This window comes from Pyricularia pennisetigena, chromosome 1, assembly GCF_004337985.1.
Source record: "Pyricularia pennisetigena strain Br36 chromosome 1, whole genome shotgun sequence".
NCBI lineage: Eukaryota > Fungi > Ascomycota > Sordariomycetes > Magnaporthales > Pyriculariaceae > Pyricularia > Pyricularia pennisetigena.
The window spans coordinates 3424380-3442837 of record NC_043740.1 but is presented as its reverse complement, the minus strand read 5'-3'; the positions used below and the strand labels follow the sequence as shown (position 1 = coordinate 3442837).

The 18458-nt window shown below is 52.3% G+C and overlaps 6 protein-coding genes across 6 annotated transcripts; 2 read left to right on the top strand and 4 right to left on the bottom strand.

The window, feature by feature from the left end:
* Positions 1-319: 319 nt before the first annotated feature.
* Positions 320-1472, top strand: PpBr36_07577 (uncharacterized protein; the record flags this gene model as incomplete). The annotated part of the gene is made up of 2 exons (XM_029894713.1): positions 320-522; positions 737-1472. The coding sequence occupies 2 exons, from the start codon at positions 320-322 to the stop codon at positions 1470-1472; spliced, it is 939 nt and encodes a 312-aa protein (XP_029748196.1).
* Positions 1473-1860: 388 nt separating this feature from the next.
* Positions 1861-4047, bottom strand: PpBr36_07576 (uncharacterized protein; the record flags this gene model as incomplete). The annotated part of the gene is made up of 1 exon (XM_029894712.1): positions 1861-4047. One exon carries the CDS (start codon positions 4045-4047, stop codon positions 1861-1863), a length of 2187 nt encoding a protein of 728 aa, XP_029748197.1.
* Positions 4048-5364: 1317 nt separating this feature from the next.
* Positions 5365-5786, bottom strand: PpBr36_07575 (uncharacterized protein; the record flags this gene model as incomplete). Its single annotated transcript, XM_029894711.1, has 2 exons — positions 5365-5630; positions 5777-5786. 2 exons carry the CDS (start codon positions 5784-5786, stop codon positions 5365-5367), a joined length of 276 nt encoding a protein of 91 aa, XP_029747850.1.
* A 2232-nt stretch (positions 5787-8018) lies between these two features.
* PpBr36_07573 (uncharacterized protein) lies at positions 8019-10166 on the bottom strand (the record flags this gene model as incomplete). The annotated part of the gene is made up of 3 exons (XM_029894710.1): positions 8019-8143; positions 8250-9782; positions 9860-10166. 3 exons carry the CDS (start codon positions 10164-10166, stop codon positions 8019-8021), a joined length of 1965 nt encoding a protein of 654 aa, XP_029748191.1.
* A 2937-nt stretch (positions 10167-13103) lies between these two features.
* On the bottom strand, positions 13104-14746 carry PpBr36_07572 (uncharacterized protein; the record flags this gene model as incomplete). The annotated part of the gene is made up of 4 exons (XM_029894709.1): positions 13104-13208; positions 13267-13431; positions 13514-14573; positions 14679-14746. The coding sequence occupies 4 exons, from the start codon at positions 14744-14746 to the stop codon at positions 13104-13106; spliced, it is 1398 nt and encodes a 465-aa protein (XP_029748192.1).
* A 2323-nt stretch (positions 14747-17069) lies between these two features.
* Positions 17070-18039, top strand: PpBr36_07571 (uncharacterized protein; the record flags this gene model as incomplete). The annotated part of the gene is made up of 2 exons (XM_029894708.1): positions 17070-17498; positions 17590-18039. The coding sequence occupies 2 exons, from the start codon at positions 17070-17072 to the stop codon at positions 18037-18039; spliced, it is 879 nt and encodes a 292-aa protein (XP_029748193.1).
* Between the last annotated feature and the right edge of the window lie 419 nt (positions 18040-18458).

Genomic DNA, 18458 nt, shown 5'->3' with positions numbered 1-18458 from the left:
ACTACTTACTGTAAGTCATTGTACCGACTTGCTTGGGACCCGATGGCACCTACAGCAGCAGGTCCCAGTCTCCACTTGTAGCGCTGTGGCACAGTGCACCACATGGCGGGGTCTGGTCAAACTCGACAGAAGCAACTTCTCCGACTATGATGCTATTCTTTGTTTGTAAGCAGGCAGCCGCATTGATCGCAACTGCTTCAATTGTCGTGATTGGAAGGTAATCAAGCGAATTGATAAGCTCGCCTTGAAATTGAGCGAGTGCCTCCTTGAACAAACAGCGCCTTCGCATCAGCCAACACCCCTTCACAGACCGCTCAAAATGCCCCCTAAGAGGGATCGTCAAGGCGACTTCAAGGGAGGGCCGCGGGGTGGACCGAGACAGCAGCAGCAGCCAAAAGAGGTTGTGCGCAATGCCTACACGCCAATGTTTGAGCAGTTCCGCGACGAGTTGGATAGGCACCACGACCGTCGGGAGCGCATTGTCAAGGCGTCGAGGGACATTACTGCGCTGAGTAAGAAGATGTGTGTGCTTTACTTTTGAAGATTTTCGGCAGCCATCAAAAATATGCCACACCAGTAAATGGATTATATACGATGGAAATATCAAGCTGACTGGAAGAATTTCACAGCATCTTTTCCTTGCAAAGGTGAGCCGAGGATTTCTGGTCTCTGTGGTTTTTTTTTTTTTTTTTTTTTTTTTTTCTAGTCGAGGGTGAGGTGATACTGACAAAAGCAGAGTTCGCAAGATCCATGCCGACCTGCCGCCAGACGTCGATAGGGAGGTGCAGAGCCGCCTGGCAGAGATCGCACGCCTGTTCGACTCCATCGTCGGCGACGTCCAGGGCATGAACCGATACCGGTACTCGCGGCAGATGGCGTGCGTCGAGGAGCTCGTCGAGGCCCTCACCTTTGCTTACTACCTGCGCAACCAGCGTTTGATGAGCCACAAAGAAGTCCTCGAGTCCGTTGCGGGCCTTTGCCGGTCCGCCGCCGAGGAGAAGAAGCGCATTGCGGAGGAGGGTGGCGACACGGCCATGACGGATGCTTCTGCCTCTGCCTCTGCCGGTGGCGACGAGCAGAAGATTGCGGAGGAGCCTTTGGTTGTGGATGTGACGCAGGACGACTTCATCGGCGGCGTCTTTGATCTCTCGGGCGAGATGATGCGGTTTGCGACCACCACGGCAGCCATCAACGGGGAGTTGGCGGCCGCGGCTGTTGCACCGTCTCCGGACGACGTCGACGCGCCAAGATACCCGCGCACCATCCTGACGGATATGCAGGAGCTTGGAACCATGTTTGAGTTGCTGCCACAGCAGCACGGAAAGTCATACCAGATGAAGCTCGAGACGATCAGGCAGAGCGTGCTCAAGGTGGAAAAGCTCGGATACGGACTCCGGGTGCGGGGGAGTGAGAGGCCAAAGGGCTGGATGCCAGACATGGCGGATGACCTTGGAGCAGGCGAGGACGATTGAAGGTCTGGGGGGGCGGGGGGAGCTACTGTGCGGCTGTAGGTTCTGAGAGGCATCGCTCGCTTGAGGATGCCTGAACCGTGTCAAGTCTTGTTCTGGCAACAATATGCTTGGGGAGGAAAGTATCAAGTGTATACTAACGTTGACTTGAAAAGCCGAAATGCGCAGATTTCTGTCTCGACACACTGGCATTCATGATGGCGGTTAATTACACAAACCCAACAGCGCTGTTTCAATGATCTGTCGAGGCTCCCCTCCCTGACCGATGCTAACATTTTAAAAGCCAAATCTAGCTATGCTCTTTTCCTTTCCTTGATAAATTCTGCCAGTACAGTCCTGACAGACGGTTCCAGCCAAACTTGCATCGAGCGAATACTGCCAATGTCGATCTCTAGGCAACAAGCTTCTGCTTGGTCCACAGGTTATGGTAGTATCCCTCCTTGGCCAACAGCTCGGCCTGCGTCCCCCTCTCGACAACCTTTCCATCCTTGATGGCCAGGATCAGATCGGCCTGGGCCACGGTGGCCAAGCGGTGTGCGACAATGACGACGGTCCGGTCCCGACACCACTCGCGCAGGTGCGTCTGGATCTTCCACTCGGTCTCGCTGTCCAGACTGCTCATGGCCTCGTCAAAGATGACGATCCTGGCGTCGCGCACCAGCGCCCTCGCGATGGCCAACCGCTGCGCCTCGCCGCCCGACAGCTGCGTGGAGCCCCTCGAGCCGACCTGTTCGCCGTAGCCGTCGGAGAAGGCGGTGGTGATCTTTTGGTGCAGGTGCGCGGCCCTGCACGCCTCCTCGACCTTCTCCTCGCTCGCCGAGGGCCGGCCGTACCGCACGTTGTCGAGCACGCTGGCGCTCAGAACGCCGGCCAGCTGCGGCACGACGGCGATGCGGTCGAGTAGCGTAGCCCGCCGCACGGCCCGCACGTCCTGGCCGTCGATCAGCACGCTGCCCGAGGTGGTGTCGTGCGTCCGGCACAGCAGCTTGAGCAGGGTCGACTTGCCGCCGCCCGTCTCGCCCACGATGGCGACCGTCTGCCCGCCCTCGACCGAGAAGGACACGCCGTCCAGCGCGGGCCGCTTGGCGTCCGGGTACGAAAACACGACGTCGCGGAACTCGATTCGGCCCGACTTGAACTCGAACTCGGGCGCGTCGGGGCCGTCCCTGACGGCCGGCTGGCGCTCCAACACGTTGACGACCTGCATCAGGCGGTCGATCTCGCGGCCGGCGCTGCGGAAGCTCCACAGGATCTGGTTGACGGGCGAGATCAGTTCGCGATAGTAATGCGTCAGCATGACAAAGTCGCCGATGCTGCGCTCGCCCCGGTCGATTTGCCAGCCCGACATGAGGCTGAGGAGGAGCAGGCCGGCCATCTCGACGAAGAAGGGCGGGGCCTCGCCGCGGCCGAAACCCCAGCGCCCATCGAATCCCATTTCCTCGTCCTCGAGCCGCTGCTCGACCTCCCCGAGGTCCCTCAGGCCCTCGGTCTCGTGGTCGCGAGTCCCGAACAGCTCCACCGTCTGCCAGTTGGTCAGGCGGTCCACCACGCGGCCGAAGCGGGCCGACTGGGCGTCGCGCAGGTCCTTCTTGCGGCTGTCATCCCGGCCCAGGATCTGGGCCACCGACGTGGCAATGAAGAGCACCAGCAGCGCGGCCATGGTGGCGGCCATGACGCCGCCGCCGACGGACCAAAAGGCGCCCAGCCCGACAAAGAGGTCGACCACGCTCGGGGCCGACGAGAAGACCCACGACGAGACCCACCTAGCACCCCAGGGGCTCAAGTACAGAACGACGTAGTAGGGCGGGTCCAAGGCGGGACTGTCGCTGTCGTTGCCGTTCTTCTTATCCTCGGCTTTCTTCTTCTTGTTGGCCCGCAACTCAGTCTCGTGGTAGTCGGCCCCAAAGGACAGGAACTGGCGGTAGGCGGCGATGGAGATGCGGTTTGACACCTCGCGGCAGACCACCTTGCCGCAGCGGTATTCGTGGTGGCTGACGATGCGGGGCACGATGTGCCGGATGATGATGTAGGCGACGATTTGCGGCCAGGGAAAGGTTAGCATTGGGGCGGCGGCGGCGGCGGCGGCGGCCATGTTGGTGCTGGCGGCACCGCCCTGCGTTTGTGCTGCTGCTGCTGCTGCTGCTGCTGTTGTTGTTGTTGTTGTTATTGTTGTTGTTGCTGCATTCAATTCGCGGCGTTGCTGCTGGCCTCTGGCGAGATTGTCGACAATGTTTCGCAGCAGCAGCGGGGAGACGAGGTGGACGACCCTACCGACGAGGATGCAGATGCCGACGCACAGGAGGTTGACGAAGAGCGTCCTGGCCGCGGCGCGGTCGGGCGGGATGAAGAAGGGATGCAGGACCTTGTAGATGCGGACGACCCTGTGCCACTGCTTGGCTGCCTCCTTGATGTGGGTATCCTTGCACAGGTGGACGGCCACGGGGATGCATAGCAAAAAGGATAGGAGGACGGTGACGGTGGTGGAAACGAAGGGGCTGGAGAGGGCCGAGGTGGAGGATTCGACCCATTCTGGGAGTGCTGGTGGCGAGGGGATGAGCTGGACGACGGAAAATTCCATTTGTGGTTTTATTTACCTCTCTTTTACTGGATTTATTTGATAAAGCAACAAGGGGTTACGGGAAAAAAAAACGCAGACGCCTAAGCAAAAGACACGATGCTTATTTTTCTTCTTCTTATCTTTCTAGTGAAAGACCCGGATCTTGATATATTTATACCTAACCCACATTACTCACCACGCTCCCATCGATACCACACCATCGTCGCAAGTTCACACGTCTTTCCAGCAAATCCCGTCCCCACCCCCTCAGGAAACAATACAGCCTTACCGTGCCCGAATAACGAGCAAATCGGCAATTCAGGGTGTGTTGCCCGCCCCATCCGAGAGGGGACAACAGGCCAGGAATGATGCATGGCTAGCCTCAAAAAGGTATACTCTTGTTAGTCTTGCATTGACGAGTGAGCCAAGCTTTGGGTTGCACAGAAAAAAAAAAAGGGATAGCAAATAAAATAAAAAATAAAATAAAAAATAAAATAAAAAATAAAATAAAAAATAAAATAAAAAATAAAATAAAAAATAAAATAAAAAATAAAATAATAAATAAAATAAAAAATAAAATAAAAAATAAAATAAAATATAGAGTACAGATCCCGTTACCATTCCGATTTGGTAAAAAAAAAAAAAGGAAGAAACAAGGGACGGGCGCGCCTAGGCGTCCAGGCAACAATGCGGGCAGTCACAACACGGTATTGATAAAGGCACTACTTTTTTAACTACCCATGCCAAGGATTGGGGTAATAGCCAACTAAGCGTGCAGATGGATGCTTGGGAGCCCGGGTAGTGGTGGGCCGTGGCAAGGCTGACTGCCTATATTATGTTGTGCTTACATGGTAATGGTCACACGGATTGATGGGTCACGGAGGGAAGGCATATGGGTGTGCTCTGGCGTGAAGCATAGATAAGGTTGGGTTGGGTGGTATAGCAAACAAAGAACGCATATGCAGTGTACCTTTGGACTGTTGGTATTAGGCTGTGTTGATTTGCCCAAGTGGAAATAATATCCTAAACATAATAACAAATTTCCCCTCCCTTTTTTGTATCCAACCAAATAACTCCCAAGCGCCATAAACCAAAAAAAAAAATAGAAAAGAAAACACTAAACAAGTTCCCTCCAAGACCCAAGAGTATCCACGCTATCCTTATTGCTCAATGCTTGCACCACCGATTTTGATCTCTTCGGCTGGCAAATGGGTCTTTGACGAGCGCGGACAAAGGCTGCCGCTATTCAGCGAAAAAGAAAACATTAATTAGTATGATATCCTGAAAATGGAACACAAGTGACTATCCCACAAGCACCAAGCCGCAACAACATACCTTTCAGCCCAAGGTCTTTTCCCTGACATCGTCGTCGGGGGCAATGCCCCAGTCCATATTGACGACGGCGGCGGCGAAAAGGGCAAGGCCAATGCTGACGACAGCGTTGGCGATGAAGAGGACGAAAAAGAAGACGAGGACCGGGTCCATGGCGATGGCTTTGGTGGCTGGTCTTTCGTGCTGGTTCTTGATGTTGGTATCGGTGTTGGCTTCGCAGTTGCCTCGGCTTGGTTTCTGCCTGGTGTTGTTTGTGATTGGCACTGCTGGGTCTTCTCGGTGGTTCGAAGATGGGAGATGAGAGAGCAAGCTGAATGGAGAGAGAGAGGTGGAGGGGGAGGGAAAGGGGGTCTTTTTATAGTATTGAACAAGATGTAAACTTTCAATGCCACAGATATGTTGGGCACATGTCACAGACCAGAGATCATGACGGGGAGGCTGGTATGTAAACAAACCTTTTGATCAACATTAAGCACATGAAATCCTGCAGTCGCGTCTCCCAACTACCGACAAGTTGTCGTATCCCTCAAGCTCCTTCTGCTTGATGGCAAATTCCGGTAACTCTTGCCTGTTGCTTTTGCTGACGCTTTCTCCCCTTTTGCATCCACACGATCCTGACACTTGAGGGTGCGTGCGCCCCTTTCTGGCTAATGTCCCTGCTATATGTATGTTTACAAAATTGCTATCCATATAGGCTCCTGCAGAGACTTTCCAGCTGCTGCTCGGCAAGTTTCCATGGACTTATCTACGCACCACTTTCCGTCTATATTAGCGAATAAGGACTGCGTCGAGGAAGACCAGACCTCAACGCTTTGGGAAACCCTCGATGATATAGCCATATATTATTAGGTTCCTTGGCTAAAGACAGCCCCAAGCGTCAGACCTCTTTCGTCACCAACCTGTGGCACGTGGCAAGCATACTGCATGATACTTGCTCGAGTTGCAGGATGGAAGAAATGACACTTCGACAAATGTGAATGTGAATTATTTAGATATTATAAAGAAACACTAAATATTATACACCAGACTCCCACCAGACCCAGAACCCCTGTACTCCAAACTCCAAAGCTACATGAAGAACAGAGTTTGGCCCAAGCCATAGAACATGCAGAAGTATCACACGCACACGCACATACAAGCCATTTTCAAGCACCATACCTAGCAGCCAGCAGCAAGTTCATACGGACATCCCCTCCACTTGCCACCAGGTCCACGAGCAGGAGTCCGGCTAGGCAGCCGATAAACACAAACGCCAGTAGACAGACGAGGAATACTTCGAACTCGTACGCGGCCTTCGACTTGCCAAAGTCGAAGGCCTACGCCCCGGACGCTGTCGACCTTGTGAGGGTCGCCATCGCCTGCAGTGCGAAAGTATATGCTGTTAGCATCTCTGCGATGTGATGTGCTGTTCGTGTCTGGTTTGTTGCGCTTGAGTAGAATAATGGGCATAGCGGTATTGGCCCATATGTCAGGTCCTTGTCAACCAACATTCCCTATCCACACCCAAGCTGTACTGAAACTATTTCAAGCGCTTGCTTGATCTCAAGGCCAGTCTTTCTAAAGACTCGATCCAAAGATGGGTAGGCAAATATCTGGCAAACTTACCGTGAAAAACTTCTTCTGTTTCTTGCGCGAGTCCTCTCAATTGCCAAGCTGGCCAGTCCGTTGGCTATGCGCTCGATTTTGTCGTTGGTGCTCTGTTGTTGGTGGCCTTTTCGCAGCTCTGTGGGGTTTGTGGGCTGCTTGCTCTGAATTTGTCGGGTTTGCCTGTGCAGTTTGCGTTTGTTACGAAGCAGTGGCTAGTGATCCGTGAAGAGGCTGTTGGGGTGAAGAAGATGAAGACCGGTTCGAGCAAAGAGTAGACAAAAAACAACCGAATTTATAAAGTTCAAGAGCACCGCTGTTTGATGAACCACAGGCACTTGACCGCCCTCCTGGTCATACAAGTAGTAGCCATTGCCAGGAAGAAAGCATGAGTGTGATCCAAGAGCAACAGACATGCCGGGAGAAAAATTATCTAGATGGGCTGGAGATTTCTCTCTGAATGTCCACTCCCCTTAAAATAACTTTGGAACCACCATCGCCACCTCCGTGACAGAGAATAGAAGTAGCATGAAGTTGCGTCCCAGTCCGTGAACAGGGTACGGTATAGAGCTATGTTCGTCGGAGGAGGCTGCCATGTGAGCAGTATCTAGAATTATAGCATCGCTATTGGAATCAGCATATCACAGGGCAGCAGTTTCCCATTAAACCCATTGAACCCATCAAACTTCGAACTGCAGAATGGTCCCTTCCTTCAGAAGCACGTGTAGCGAAGAAGCCAACAAGATACGGCAATAAGCAAGCATGCATTTCTCGGATCACAATGACTACTGTGGCCAAAGAACGCGGTGGCGATCAAATTTACTTCCACTGACCAAGAGCCTAGCCACCCTGATGGCTGAAGTCTGCCTGTGAGACTGCATGTGCATAATTTGATCTAGGGTTGCCTCCCCTTTTGATAACCACCAAGTGCAAAAATAGGCTCATCAAGCCTCAAAGAAATGTAAACTCCTAGGGATTATATGCAATCATCTGATACACTTTACAAATCATAACACATAACCAAAGAATAAGAAATACATTACGTACAGAGCCAGTACCGTCTCGACAAATCAACCTCAGCTAACCTTGAGGAATCGATCAATGTCGACTCTCTCAAAATAGCTAATATGCCCAAAGTCAACCCAGTACTGTGCTAGCCGGTTGTGTGAAATCATGATGAGTTGCGACTCGATGTACTTGTCTGTCGTTCATAGCCATCATTATTAGCATTATTTGCTCTCCCACACAAGACATGGCTAAATTAAAATAGTGAGTGAAAAAAAAAAAAGTGAAAAAAAAAGACTTACCCAGATTAAATCCCGACTGTGCCACATGCCCCTTACTCCTTACGACTCTACAGCCCGTGAATGGCTTTTCTTGAATCACCGTCACAAAGCCCCCAGGCCCCAGATCCTCCGCGACGAAGGTAGGCTCCCCGCGCGGGACGTTCGCATCGCCCGTGAGCTTGATGGCTTCCAGCCTGCCTCTGTACTTCCTGGCCTCTTCCTTCTTGGCCTCGAACTCCTCATCCGTAAGTCCCTCCTCCCGGCCCAAATCGTGCTCCTCGGTGCCTGTGATGATTTGGTTCAGGAGTAGGAATTCGCACCCGTGCCCGCTGTAGTCGCCGACCCAGATACCCCGCCATGGCGCCTCGGGTGTCGGCGTATACAGCGCCGGGTCGAGGGTGGAATAGGTTGTCAGCTGCTCGTCAATATGTGGACCAAACGGCAAGCTGAATATGTCGGCATTCATCGCCCTTGACTGGGCCGCCTCTCCGTCATTACTCCCATCCTCGTTGTCGCTGCCGTTGTCACCACCATCCGTGCTTGCGCTTGGCCCAGCCGGAGGGAACAACAGCGCCAACTGGTCCGAAACCATCCTCGTCGCGCCTCCGTTTGTCACCCCGCTCAACCCCAGCATGGCAGCCAGCGCGGGCCTCATCTCGCGCCAGCTCCTGATGCGAAAGCTCTGATCCGACAGCTCGGCGCGCCTGCGGGGCCGCTGGCCCACCACGATGCCCGAGAAGCGGCGGTTCGTCGCGCGGAAGAAGTTGTTGGCCGCCACGCGGTGCCGCGCGGGCACTGCCGGCGGGGGCCACAGGTCGCCGTAGGGAAACGACGTCTTGGCGGCCTGCGCGGCCTGCGCCTCGGGCAGCGGGCAGGCGTGCATGAAGTTGCTAAAGATGCCGTCTGCGTTTCCGCCGTACTCTGGTGTTATCATGGGCACTTCGGATGCAAAACGGTTTGGCTTGGGCGGCGGAGAGGACGAGTTTGGGCGTATGACGCTAATGTTTCCAAAGTCTCGCCTCCAGGCGTTCTTGTCGCTCCCCGGCTCGTCGTGCCATTGCCAGTCCCGGCTCGTGTTGCCCTCGCACCGCAGTTGCAAGGCGGGCTTGTCCAGGTGCAGCTTCACCTCGGGCTCAAAGTTGTGTATTATGATCTCCCTGTCGTCGTTCCAGTGTTGGTATTCCGTCCTCGTACGCATGGCCAGCAGCTGGTAGCCCTCTATACAACCCCTGCGCTGGTCGTACCGAACCAGGATCAGCTTCCCCATGAAATCCTGCCCCGAGAACCATATCTTGTATTTTGGAAGGAACCAGCGAGGATCGTGGGCGATCCATAGGTCGCGGAACCTGCTGCACGGGTAGGGAGACGTAATTGTTTCGCCGGGAACGTGGTCCTGCACGATGGCCTGCCAGAGGTAGTTGGAGTTGGCGCGGGTGTGGAGAGCATGGCAGGTCCCGCTGACTGCGGCGAGATCCAACGGTGACAGGTACGAGAGGATGTTGTCTAGAAGCTCTGCCGGGAGCTGCAGAAGGTGGCAATCGTTGGATCGGTGGTCTATCGAGACAATTCCAAGAATCAATCAGAGAAAAGCCAATCGACCAAGCATCGGGGGCAGTCTCAAATGAACGCACTCATTGATGATGATGATGATGATGATGATGATGATGATGATGATGATGATGATAAGTAGACTTGACTGGGATAATAGTCTTGAACGCCTTGCACAGCCCGGTTGGCTCGAATGTCGACGTTTGGGACAGAGGGTAGACTGTGCAGTGTGTTTTCGTCTTCGGCGTCCATGCCTCCCCAGAGCTTAACTTTTGGGGGTTGTTCCGTTGAGGCGGAGGCATCTGGTGCCGAGTCTCCCAGTGCCGGTTGTGCTGAAGACGACTCGTTTGCATTTGCTCGTTGTTTCCCTTTTTCAGCAATGGGCTCCATCGTCGCAAGACGGTGCTTGAGTATTTTCTGATGAATCAGCTGGTTTCTAATCGACGTGCTTGCTGTTGAACAGTTGAGAACTTGTGGCAATTACATCACAATATCCATGACAAGGATACAGTACAGTATGACGGGGCAAAAGAAGTGCCAACCAAAAAAAAATTGGGTGAGGGCGACGGGTGTTTATGTCATGATCCGAAGCATCACATCAAGGTTTCGGGCACGTTACAAATGGCGGTTCCCAACTCCAATGAGCTCCCTTGCATTTTGCTGCATACATCATGATCTCAGCTTAGCTCCAGTTATCAGGTAGCTAGCTCGTTCATGGAAACTATACGACGCATGTCAAGGAGGGAGGTAGAATTGCTGCAGTGCCTTCCTTTCATGACTCCGATTTGCGGACGGATCTTACAGGGTTTCCCTGTACACCGGGGGTCGGTGCAGCCAAGCCCCTCAGCATAGTGGTCGTAGTTAATGGAACACAAGACCAGGGTAGGTACCGGTATAGTGCCTTACTCTCCAATGGTAGGAGCCGTAATTAGTGCTACCTACTCCGACTGGAAGCTACTACTACTACGTTGTCTGCCAAGAATCGAGGCCAGCGATGTTTGGCTCAGGCCTAGAACTGCCCACCAATCAACAGACTTGACCAAGGCCAAATGGGTGTTGTCATGCTATACGAAGTAGCTTGATAAAAAGAAACATCCAGCAATCGATGAAGACTTGTGCCTGGCTTTTGATTTATCCTAAATTAATTATGCTGAGGGGGCTCTGCATGTCGAGACCTTTCTAAAACATTATTTGTTATGTCCATTCTGCTTTCTGCTCATTAGCAATTATTGCATTGTAGCCCCCCTTTTTTTTTCTCCTTCCAAAAGAAACGTTCATCAGACAACGATATTGTTTAATCAAGCCCGCCTTATAATAACAACACAACCAAGAATTGGGGATAAAAGCCAAAACAAAACCAGCTTCCCTTTTCGGACCAAGAGGTCCTCTTTACGGCTTGGCCGTGCCCTCCATCCGGGTGTTATGCCCAGCTGCCGAATTCGGCGTTACATTCGCGGACGCGCGGTTGGCGATCCTGGCGAACCGCCTGCCCGGAGTAGTAAAGGGCAAAACAGCGCGGCGAATTCCCTTTCATTATTTATTACTCGGAGCTTTTCATCATGGTTCAATGCCACGTGGAAATTGCGATATCATCTATGTCTACCAGTAATATTTGGTTTTGATGTTGTTTTCTTCTTCGTAATTACCAAGTAGTATCAACTATCAAACAAAGGCAGGTGTCGCTCTCGATTGTTTCAATTTTCTCCACAAACTTCGGATATGTACCACTGCGCCTCTCCAAATGCAAGCAATGTTGGGGCGGGCAACCAGGAAAATGCGGCAACCGGCTCGGAACTCCTTAAATCCTGTACGGGGCGTCTAGGGTTGTTTGTGATGATGATGCTTGCTTGAATGATCCCCATAATATACCGCAGCCTCGCTCTTCCAGCTCGGGGGCTCCCTCCAACTCGGTACAGATAAGAGATTCTGTTTTATTTTAGTACCATCGGCAGCGGCAGTCATCTCCTGGGAATACAACAATACCCCGGATACATGCCCCATAGCCATCGCTCTCTCCGTAATCCGAACGCCCGCCACCACCACCTGCCTACCTGGGTATAGGTCTGCACTGGACGAATCCGGGGGGTTTTCTTGGCCCTGGAGATTTAATCACAGGGACGCTACATATCGTTGATTTGAGGACACTAAGCCTATATACGGCATGCTACTGGCTGTTATGCTTTTCTTAAGAAACTGGGTTCTCTGTCTTTTTTTTTTTTTTTTTGACTGTTTTTGCGGCTCGGAATCATTGGTCCACTGCTATTTCTGTGATGCTGATAACCCACGGTCTGAATGACTAACAAACCAGAGATGAAGGTTGTGCCAGGAGGTCTCCATGGCCTGAATACTCGGACAATAGTTCAAACCCGTTTATCGCCTTTCAGCCCGGGCTCTTTGGTTCGAGACCTTGGTCACGCCACACACTCCTTCACGATAAAGCAACCGACAGTCCACGGTAAGCCCAACGAACGTCCAATACGTCGGGCCGGAGCCGGAGTTCAGCGGGCTGCAGGACGAACAAGGTCCCAACGGCGGGTGATTGCTGAAAGTTTTCTTATCAAAGGAGACAACCGTCCATGCGCGGATAGGTTTCCGGCAAGAGCTGCTGCTGCGATCTGACATGTATCCGTGGCCGGGACGAATGAGACTGCGTTCCTCGCAGACACAGTACCCGTGCTGGGGTGCCCTCGACCCCTCGCGTGACCATGACGAGACTTGATGTGAGCGTCACGGTTTTTATTACCCGACCTCGGCAACCTCTCAAGGTGCTCAATGCATACCCGGTCATTATTATTTCCCCACTGATAAAGAACGACCAAGACATCAGCCCAAAGAGGTGCTCGTTTGCCTCGCCAACAGAGCTTTTGCCGACGGGTATAATCCCGATAAAAACCCCGGCTCGGCCACATGTCATTGATAAAGGATATTGTACTGTGATTTGTAAACCTCGAGTCTCAACAGTGAATCTGGCCATGTCTGAAAAAAAAAAAAAGAATACTTGCGTTCATGTCTTGTTATTAGGATATGGTTAGAAATATGATCAAATCCCCGTCCATCATAGCCTGGGTCACGTTGCCTGTCCACACTAGAATAAATGTCCCCTTAATCCGTGCCTATTAGTGTGTTTATATACACCCCCGCATCAAGAAGTCGACAAACATGGACGTCGCTTCGTGTACCACATTAAAAAAAAAAAAACGAAATGCAACCAACCCTCGAAAGAGGAATTGACACCGGCTTTGTTGAGCTCATTGAACAAGGTAACTTCTTTTTTTTTTTTTTTTTTTTTTTTATAAAAGGGCAAAGTTTCGAAAGTCGAGATCCTGATCAGAGCTCCTGGTGACCTGATGGTAGTGGCGACGACTTGACGCCGGCATCGATATTGCTGAAGAAGTTGTTGAACTGGGCACCCATGAGCCACGCAAGACCAATCTACACTAACGTTAGCCTGGGGAATCTTAGGATGTACCGGCCCATATTTTTGACTTACCATCAAACCCCCCAAAAACACAAACATGGCGAGCACAGCTAGGATAAGTACCACAGCCTCCGACGTGTCCATGCCTGGCTTCTCCGACATCTTGACGTCCTTCTGTGCCATCTCGAGGACCTTGGGATCTTGCGTAGGGAATATCGTCTCGATGAATTGCTCGATCTGTCCAGGTTCACGTCGCACTGTCAGTTGTGTGCCCTCATACATGACGCGAGACCTCGACACCACAAGAACGAGATATTACCTTTCCACATTGTGCGCTAATAGCAGCGTAGTTTGGATCGCGGGGATCGTTCTTCTGATGTATCTTTCGGGTATACTCCTTGAAGAGATCCGTAACCAGCCTGAGGTTCTGTGTTGACCTCAGCATGATTCGGCAGGCATCGCCCTTGGTGATCTTGACATTGCGCTCGAATATCTTGGGGTTCTGGAACACGAGCTCCAAAGTCGCAATGGCCATGGTCTGCGGGATGGCCACAAAGTTGAACACGGACTGCTCGCGCATGCCGGCCATGTAATACAAACAGTCCTCGACGTTCATGAGGGCGTTCAAGACCAGCTCAGAGCAGCAGTAGACCGCCTGCTGTCGGTTCTCGGGCTTGAAGAGATCGTCGTACTCCTTGGCATACTTGCTCCAGACCGAGCGGGGCCACCAGCTGCGCTTGTCGACGTAATCCTCGTGCACATCTCGGATGATGTTTGTCTTTTGCAGGAACCGCCCCATGGACTCGGAAAGGTTCATTCGGTCGAGCAGCTTGGGGTTGGCCAGCTCGGCAACGACGAACAGCCGGGTGAGACCCTCACCGACCAGGCCGGCGACATAGTGGCAGTACATTTCGTACTCTTCGAGTGTGTTGATGCAGTTGGTTGTGTTCTCCGTCTTGAGGACGTAGTCGGCCATGCCGTTGCCCATCTTAACCGTGATGTCGCGGATGATATCGTAGTACGGCTTCTTGACAAGCTTGAGCTCTGTGATGACTTCGTCAAAGTGCACCAGAAGGTCGCGATCCTTCTCGTTGGGGCCGTTCTCGTTGAAGGTCCAGCCATCCTGGTCCATTAAGTCGGCAAAGTTGCGAAGCAGCGGGATCTTCTTGTCGTTCGGGATGGTCATGTCGTCTTCGATGGTGTCAAGGCCACGCAGGGCGAGGTAAAAGATGCAAACTGGCATGAGGAGCTCCGGGTTCAGCTCCTTGATGACGGCCGCGAAGCTGCGGGACGTCATGTCGAGGTACTTGAAGCATGACGTTTCTGTCGGGCGCTCTTTGCTAGGGTCGCGTGTGTGAACAGGCTCGTGCCATATCTTCCTGGAGATGTGGATGAGGATTAGCTTTGTGGTCCGTCCATGACCCAGATCCAGGTTTGGCGAGGGTCAGCCAAGTATAGAGGTTGGTACGGTTTGTACTACGCACCACTGGATAATTGCCCGGAGCTCGACCGGGTGGAATGCATAGTATGCAATGTTCTTCAGAGCACCCATGGTGAAAATGCTACTGTTTGTCTTGGGTGCTAAGCGACGGTAGAAGTTGTCTAGGTCTGGCGCTGTTTAAGCAAAAAAAAAGGCAGACGGTGATGTTGGCCCTGTGTTGAAGGGCAAAATGCACGCACGGCCGCGGATTGAGACAGTGACGACTGCGAAAATAGCAGGCCACAAATGCGGTGTGCCGACCGTGTAAGCTTGTGCTCTTATTATCCGTTGACTATCAACTTGTAACTTGCGACAGACGGGTCAAGCCGGTTGGCCGTTTTTGTCGTCCGAGGTGCCGATTTGTGCTGTCGGTCGTTTCGTTCGGTGAAACTTAGTTCACAAAAGACTGGACGGGTATGCGTGCGTCTGGGGGGTTGCACGTTTACCTATTACTACAGACAAACAAGACTTTCCCACACGTCAGCAGTAGAAAGCCCCGAAAGGTGAGTGAGTGGAACTACTGGGAAAAGAAATGGTGGTGCTTTCTTTCCTTCAATTGCCCAGCAATTGAGTTCAATTTCCTTTTTTTTTTTCCCTCCCCCCCCGACCCCCATGTCGCCTCTGGCAGCGGGTAATTGCATGATGGGTGGAGTTGATTGAAGGCCACCTCACCCAGGCCGTGGAATTCGTACTGCCTTGTTGTGTACCCCAAGGTACCGTACACGTACAGTAAGAGAAAGCATTGTGTGCCTCCTTTCGCTGTAGGGGAGATCTCAACTGAATTCAATGCAATCCAACCCAATCCAATCGTCCCCTCATGTCCAGTGCCGTCCGCGGGCGTCCCTTAGTTCAGACTATCCCAATTCTCCGGACCGAAAGCCGGAGACGTCGGGGCAGCGCTCACGCATCCCCACTAAGCATCAATGACCGCGGAACCAACCCGACTGTGGTTTTCCTGTTGGCCAAGATGGAAAGGATGAAGCTGGTGTTGGATTCTAATCCGCCTCGTTTTAAGCGTGTTTATTGTTTATTGCACAGGATCAACAAACACAGCAGCTGCTGGCGAAAGGTTGACTTTGCTTCCTAGCCCATGTGCCGCCAACTCTTTGCTTGCTTTTGCTCTTTTGGTTTACTTTTGCGGTTGACGTGGATGGCCCTGGTCAGTCCCCATAACAAGTGTTGGCATGATTGCCCCCGATCAACCTTTTTATTACCGCTTTTTCCCAAAGCTATCTGTCGCTGGTGCTCTAGCGTCCCGGAGTAGTGCAGCCTCTGTTTCGAACGCGGTTTTGTTGGAGGTGCCACCAGAAAATGCTACATGACTGTCACTGCACCACATTGGGTCCCTGTCACCGCTTGACAGCTTTTGTTTTACTCGTGGTTGCAACCCGATTACCGCACCAATAACCACTGCGTCGGGTCACGCACGCATTACATTTGGTTTGTACGCTGCAGCTTGGTATTTTGTGGTCGGTCAGGGAAACCATGGTACAAAACACCACTCTATTGTTGAACACTGAGGAAGCTCTGGGTTTGGATGGATTTTAATGATGCACCATGGCGTCCTCATTTACCGGGCCCAGATTGGGAACGATCTAGGTAAATACATGGACTTCCTTAACCACAGTCCACACTCAGCTTGTCAGCCAGCCATAGTCGACGAAAAAGAAAGAAGGAAAAAAAAAAAAAAAAAAAAAAAAAAAAAACCTAGGTAGCAACCCAAGTCAGGTCTAGGTACTCCGTAGCTCAGATCGCCATCGAAGCTCCGGTGGCCCCGTTATGTTGAGTGGTAAGTCGGGAATTTCGGGAACGGATGCTAGCCCGGTTTAGTGACAATCACTCTACCACCCCGGCATCCACAACATGCTGCCAGCGATGAACCCCTACCTGCCAAGCGCACCCGACCTGGCTGGACCTTTGTAAGCCGGGGAGCCTGCAACCCCTCTAGCACAAATGGACTATATATGTTAGCGCTAGACTTCAGACCAGTCCATCACCACACCAAGGACACAAAGTTTGAAACCGTTCAAACCCATCGATGAGAATTTCGCAGCGAGCCTCAGCTGCCTAACTTTAGACACGGCGCAGCCCCGCGTATCGAAAAACCCACTATAGCCCTCGAGGTTACTCCAAGACAAAGGTGCCCCGCTTGTTTCTGCGATACGACCAGATGAACCCTTGGTCAAATCGCTCAAGCTTCCGGATGTTAAGCTAGGTGGACTTTGGGGCAACTGACTAGCAAGAAACATGGGGCTTCTGATAACGTCAAATAGGCTGTCAGGGGATCCTTTTTATTCCCCTTGATCGCCAACGATGCCTCCTTCATTTTGATCCTCTACCCATCGTTCCCACTGTCCTTAGCTCTAGATCATTTCATGATACTACACGCGCAACCATGGCCAACAATCGTTTTCTGATCTGGGGAGGTGAGGGCTGGGTTGCTGGCCATCTCGCCTCCATTCTCAAGTCCCAGGGCAAGGATGTGCACACAACGACGGTCCGCATGGAGAACCGCGAGGCGGTGATGGCCGAGTTGGAAAAGGTCAAGCCGACCCACGTCCTCAACTGTGCCGGGTGCACTGGGAGGCCCAACGTCGACTGGTGCGAGGACAACAAGGAGGCTACAATGCGCTCAAATGTCATTGGCACGCTGAACCTCACCGACGCCTGCTTCCTGAAGGGCATCCACTGCACTGTCTTTGCAACCGGGTGCATCTACCAGTACGATGAATCGCACCCGTGGGATGGTCCAGGATTCCTCGAGACGGACAAGGCCAATTTTGCTGGGAGCTTCTACTCTGAGACCAAGGCCCATGTGGAGGAGGTGAGCAGGATACGGGCCAATGGCTCTTTTTGGAACGGATATTGTTCAAGTTGCGCGTGAGCTGACAGTTTACCGGGTACCACTCACATAGGTCATGAAGTACTACAACAACTGCTTGATCCTCCGGCTCCGAATGCCTGTTAGCGACGATTTGCACCCGCGCAACTTTGTCACCAAGATTGCCAAGTACGACCGCGTCGTCGACATACCGAACAGCAACACGATCCTGCACGACCTGCTGCCGCTCTCTCTGGCAATGGCCGAGCACAAAGACACCGGGGTCTACAACTTTACCAACCCGGGAGCCATCTCGCACAACGAGGTCCTCACCCTGTTTAGGGACATTGTGAGGCCCAGCTTCAAATGGCAGAACTTTAGCCTCGAGGAGCAGGCCAAGGTGATCAAGGCGGGGAGGAGCAATTGCAAGCTTGACACGACCAAATTGACTGCGAAAGCCAAGGAGTATGGCATCGAGGTTCCGGAGATCCACGAGGCGTATAGGCAGTGCTTTGAGAGGATGAAGAAGGCTGGAGTACAGTAGTAGACAAGATTAAATAGCGAAGAAGACAGACGACCATATTAATGCTGTTTGCGCGTCTCACATTTGTTCGATAGACGAAAACTGGCATCTTGACGAGAAATAGTTTGGGATGGAAAACAGAATGTTCCGTCAACCTGTACGATTGATATTTATTGGCTTGGCGCACGTCACTTCCTCGACTCAGCAGACTTATACAGTGATTGATTAGCACGTGATTTGGCTCCTCCAACGCGTTCATTGCGGTGCGGTGCGCGTGCTGCCTGGCCAAACACATTGATCTCCACCCGCTCTCGAAGGTTCAAGTCAATGCATCACCTGTTTAAACCTCGAAGCTACCACTGCCTTTGAGCAAAGGCGCTGGGTCCAGGGGTTTTCTTTTTTTCGCACCAAATGATTCAAATGTTGTGATGAACGACAGC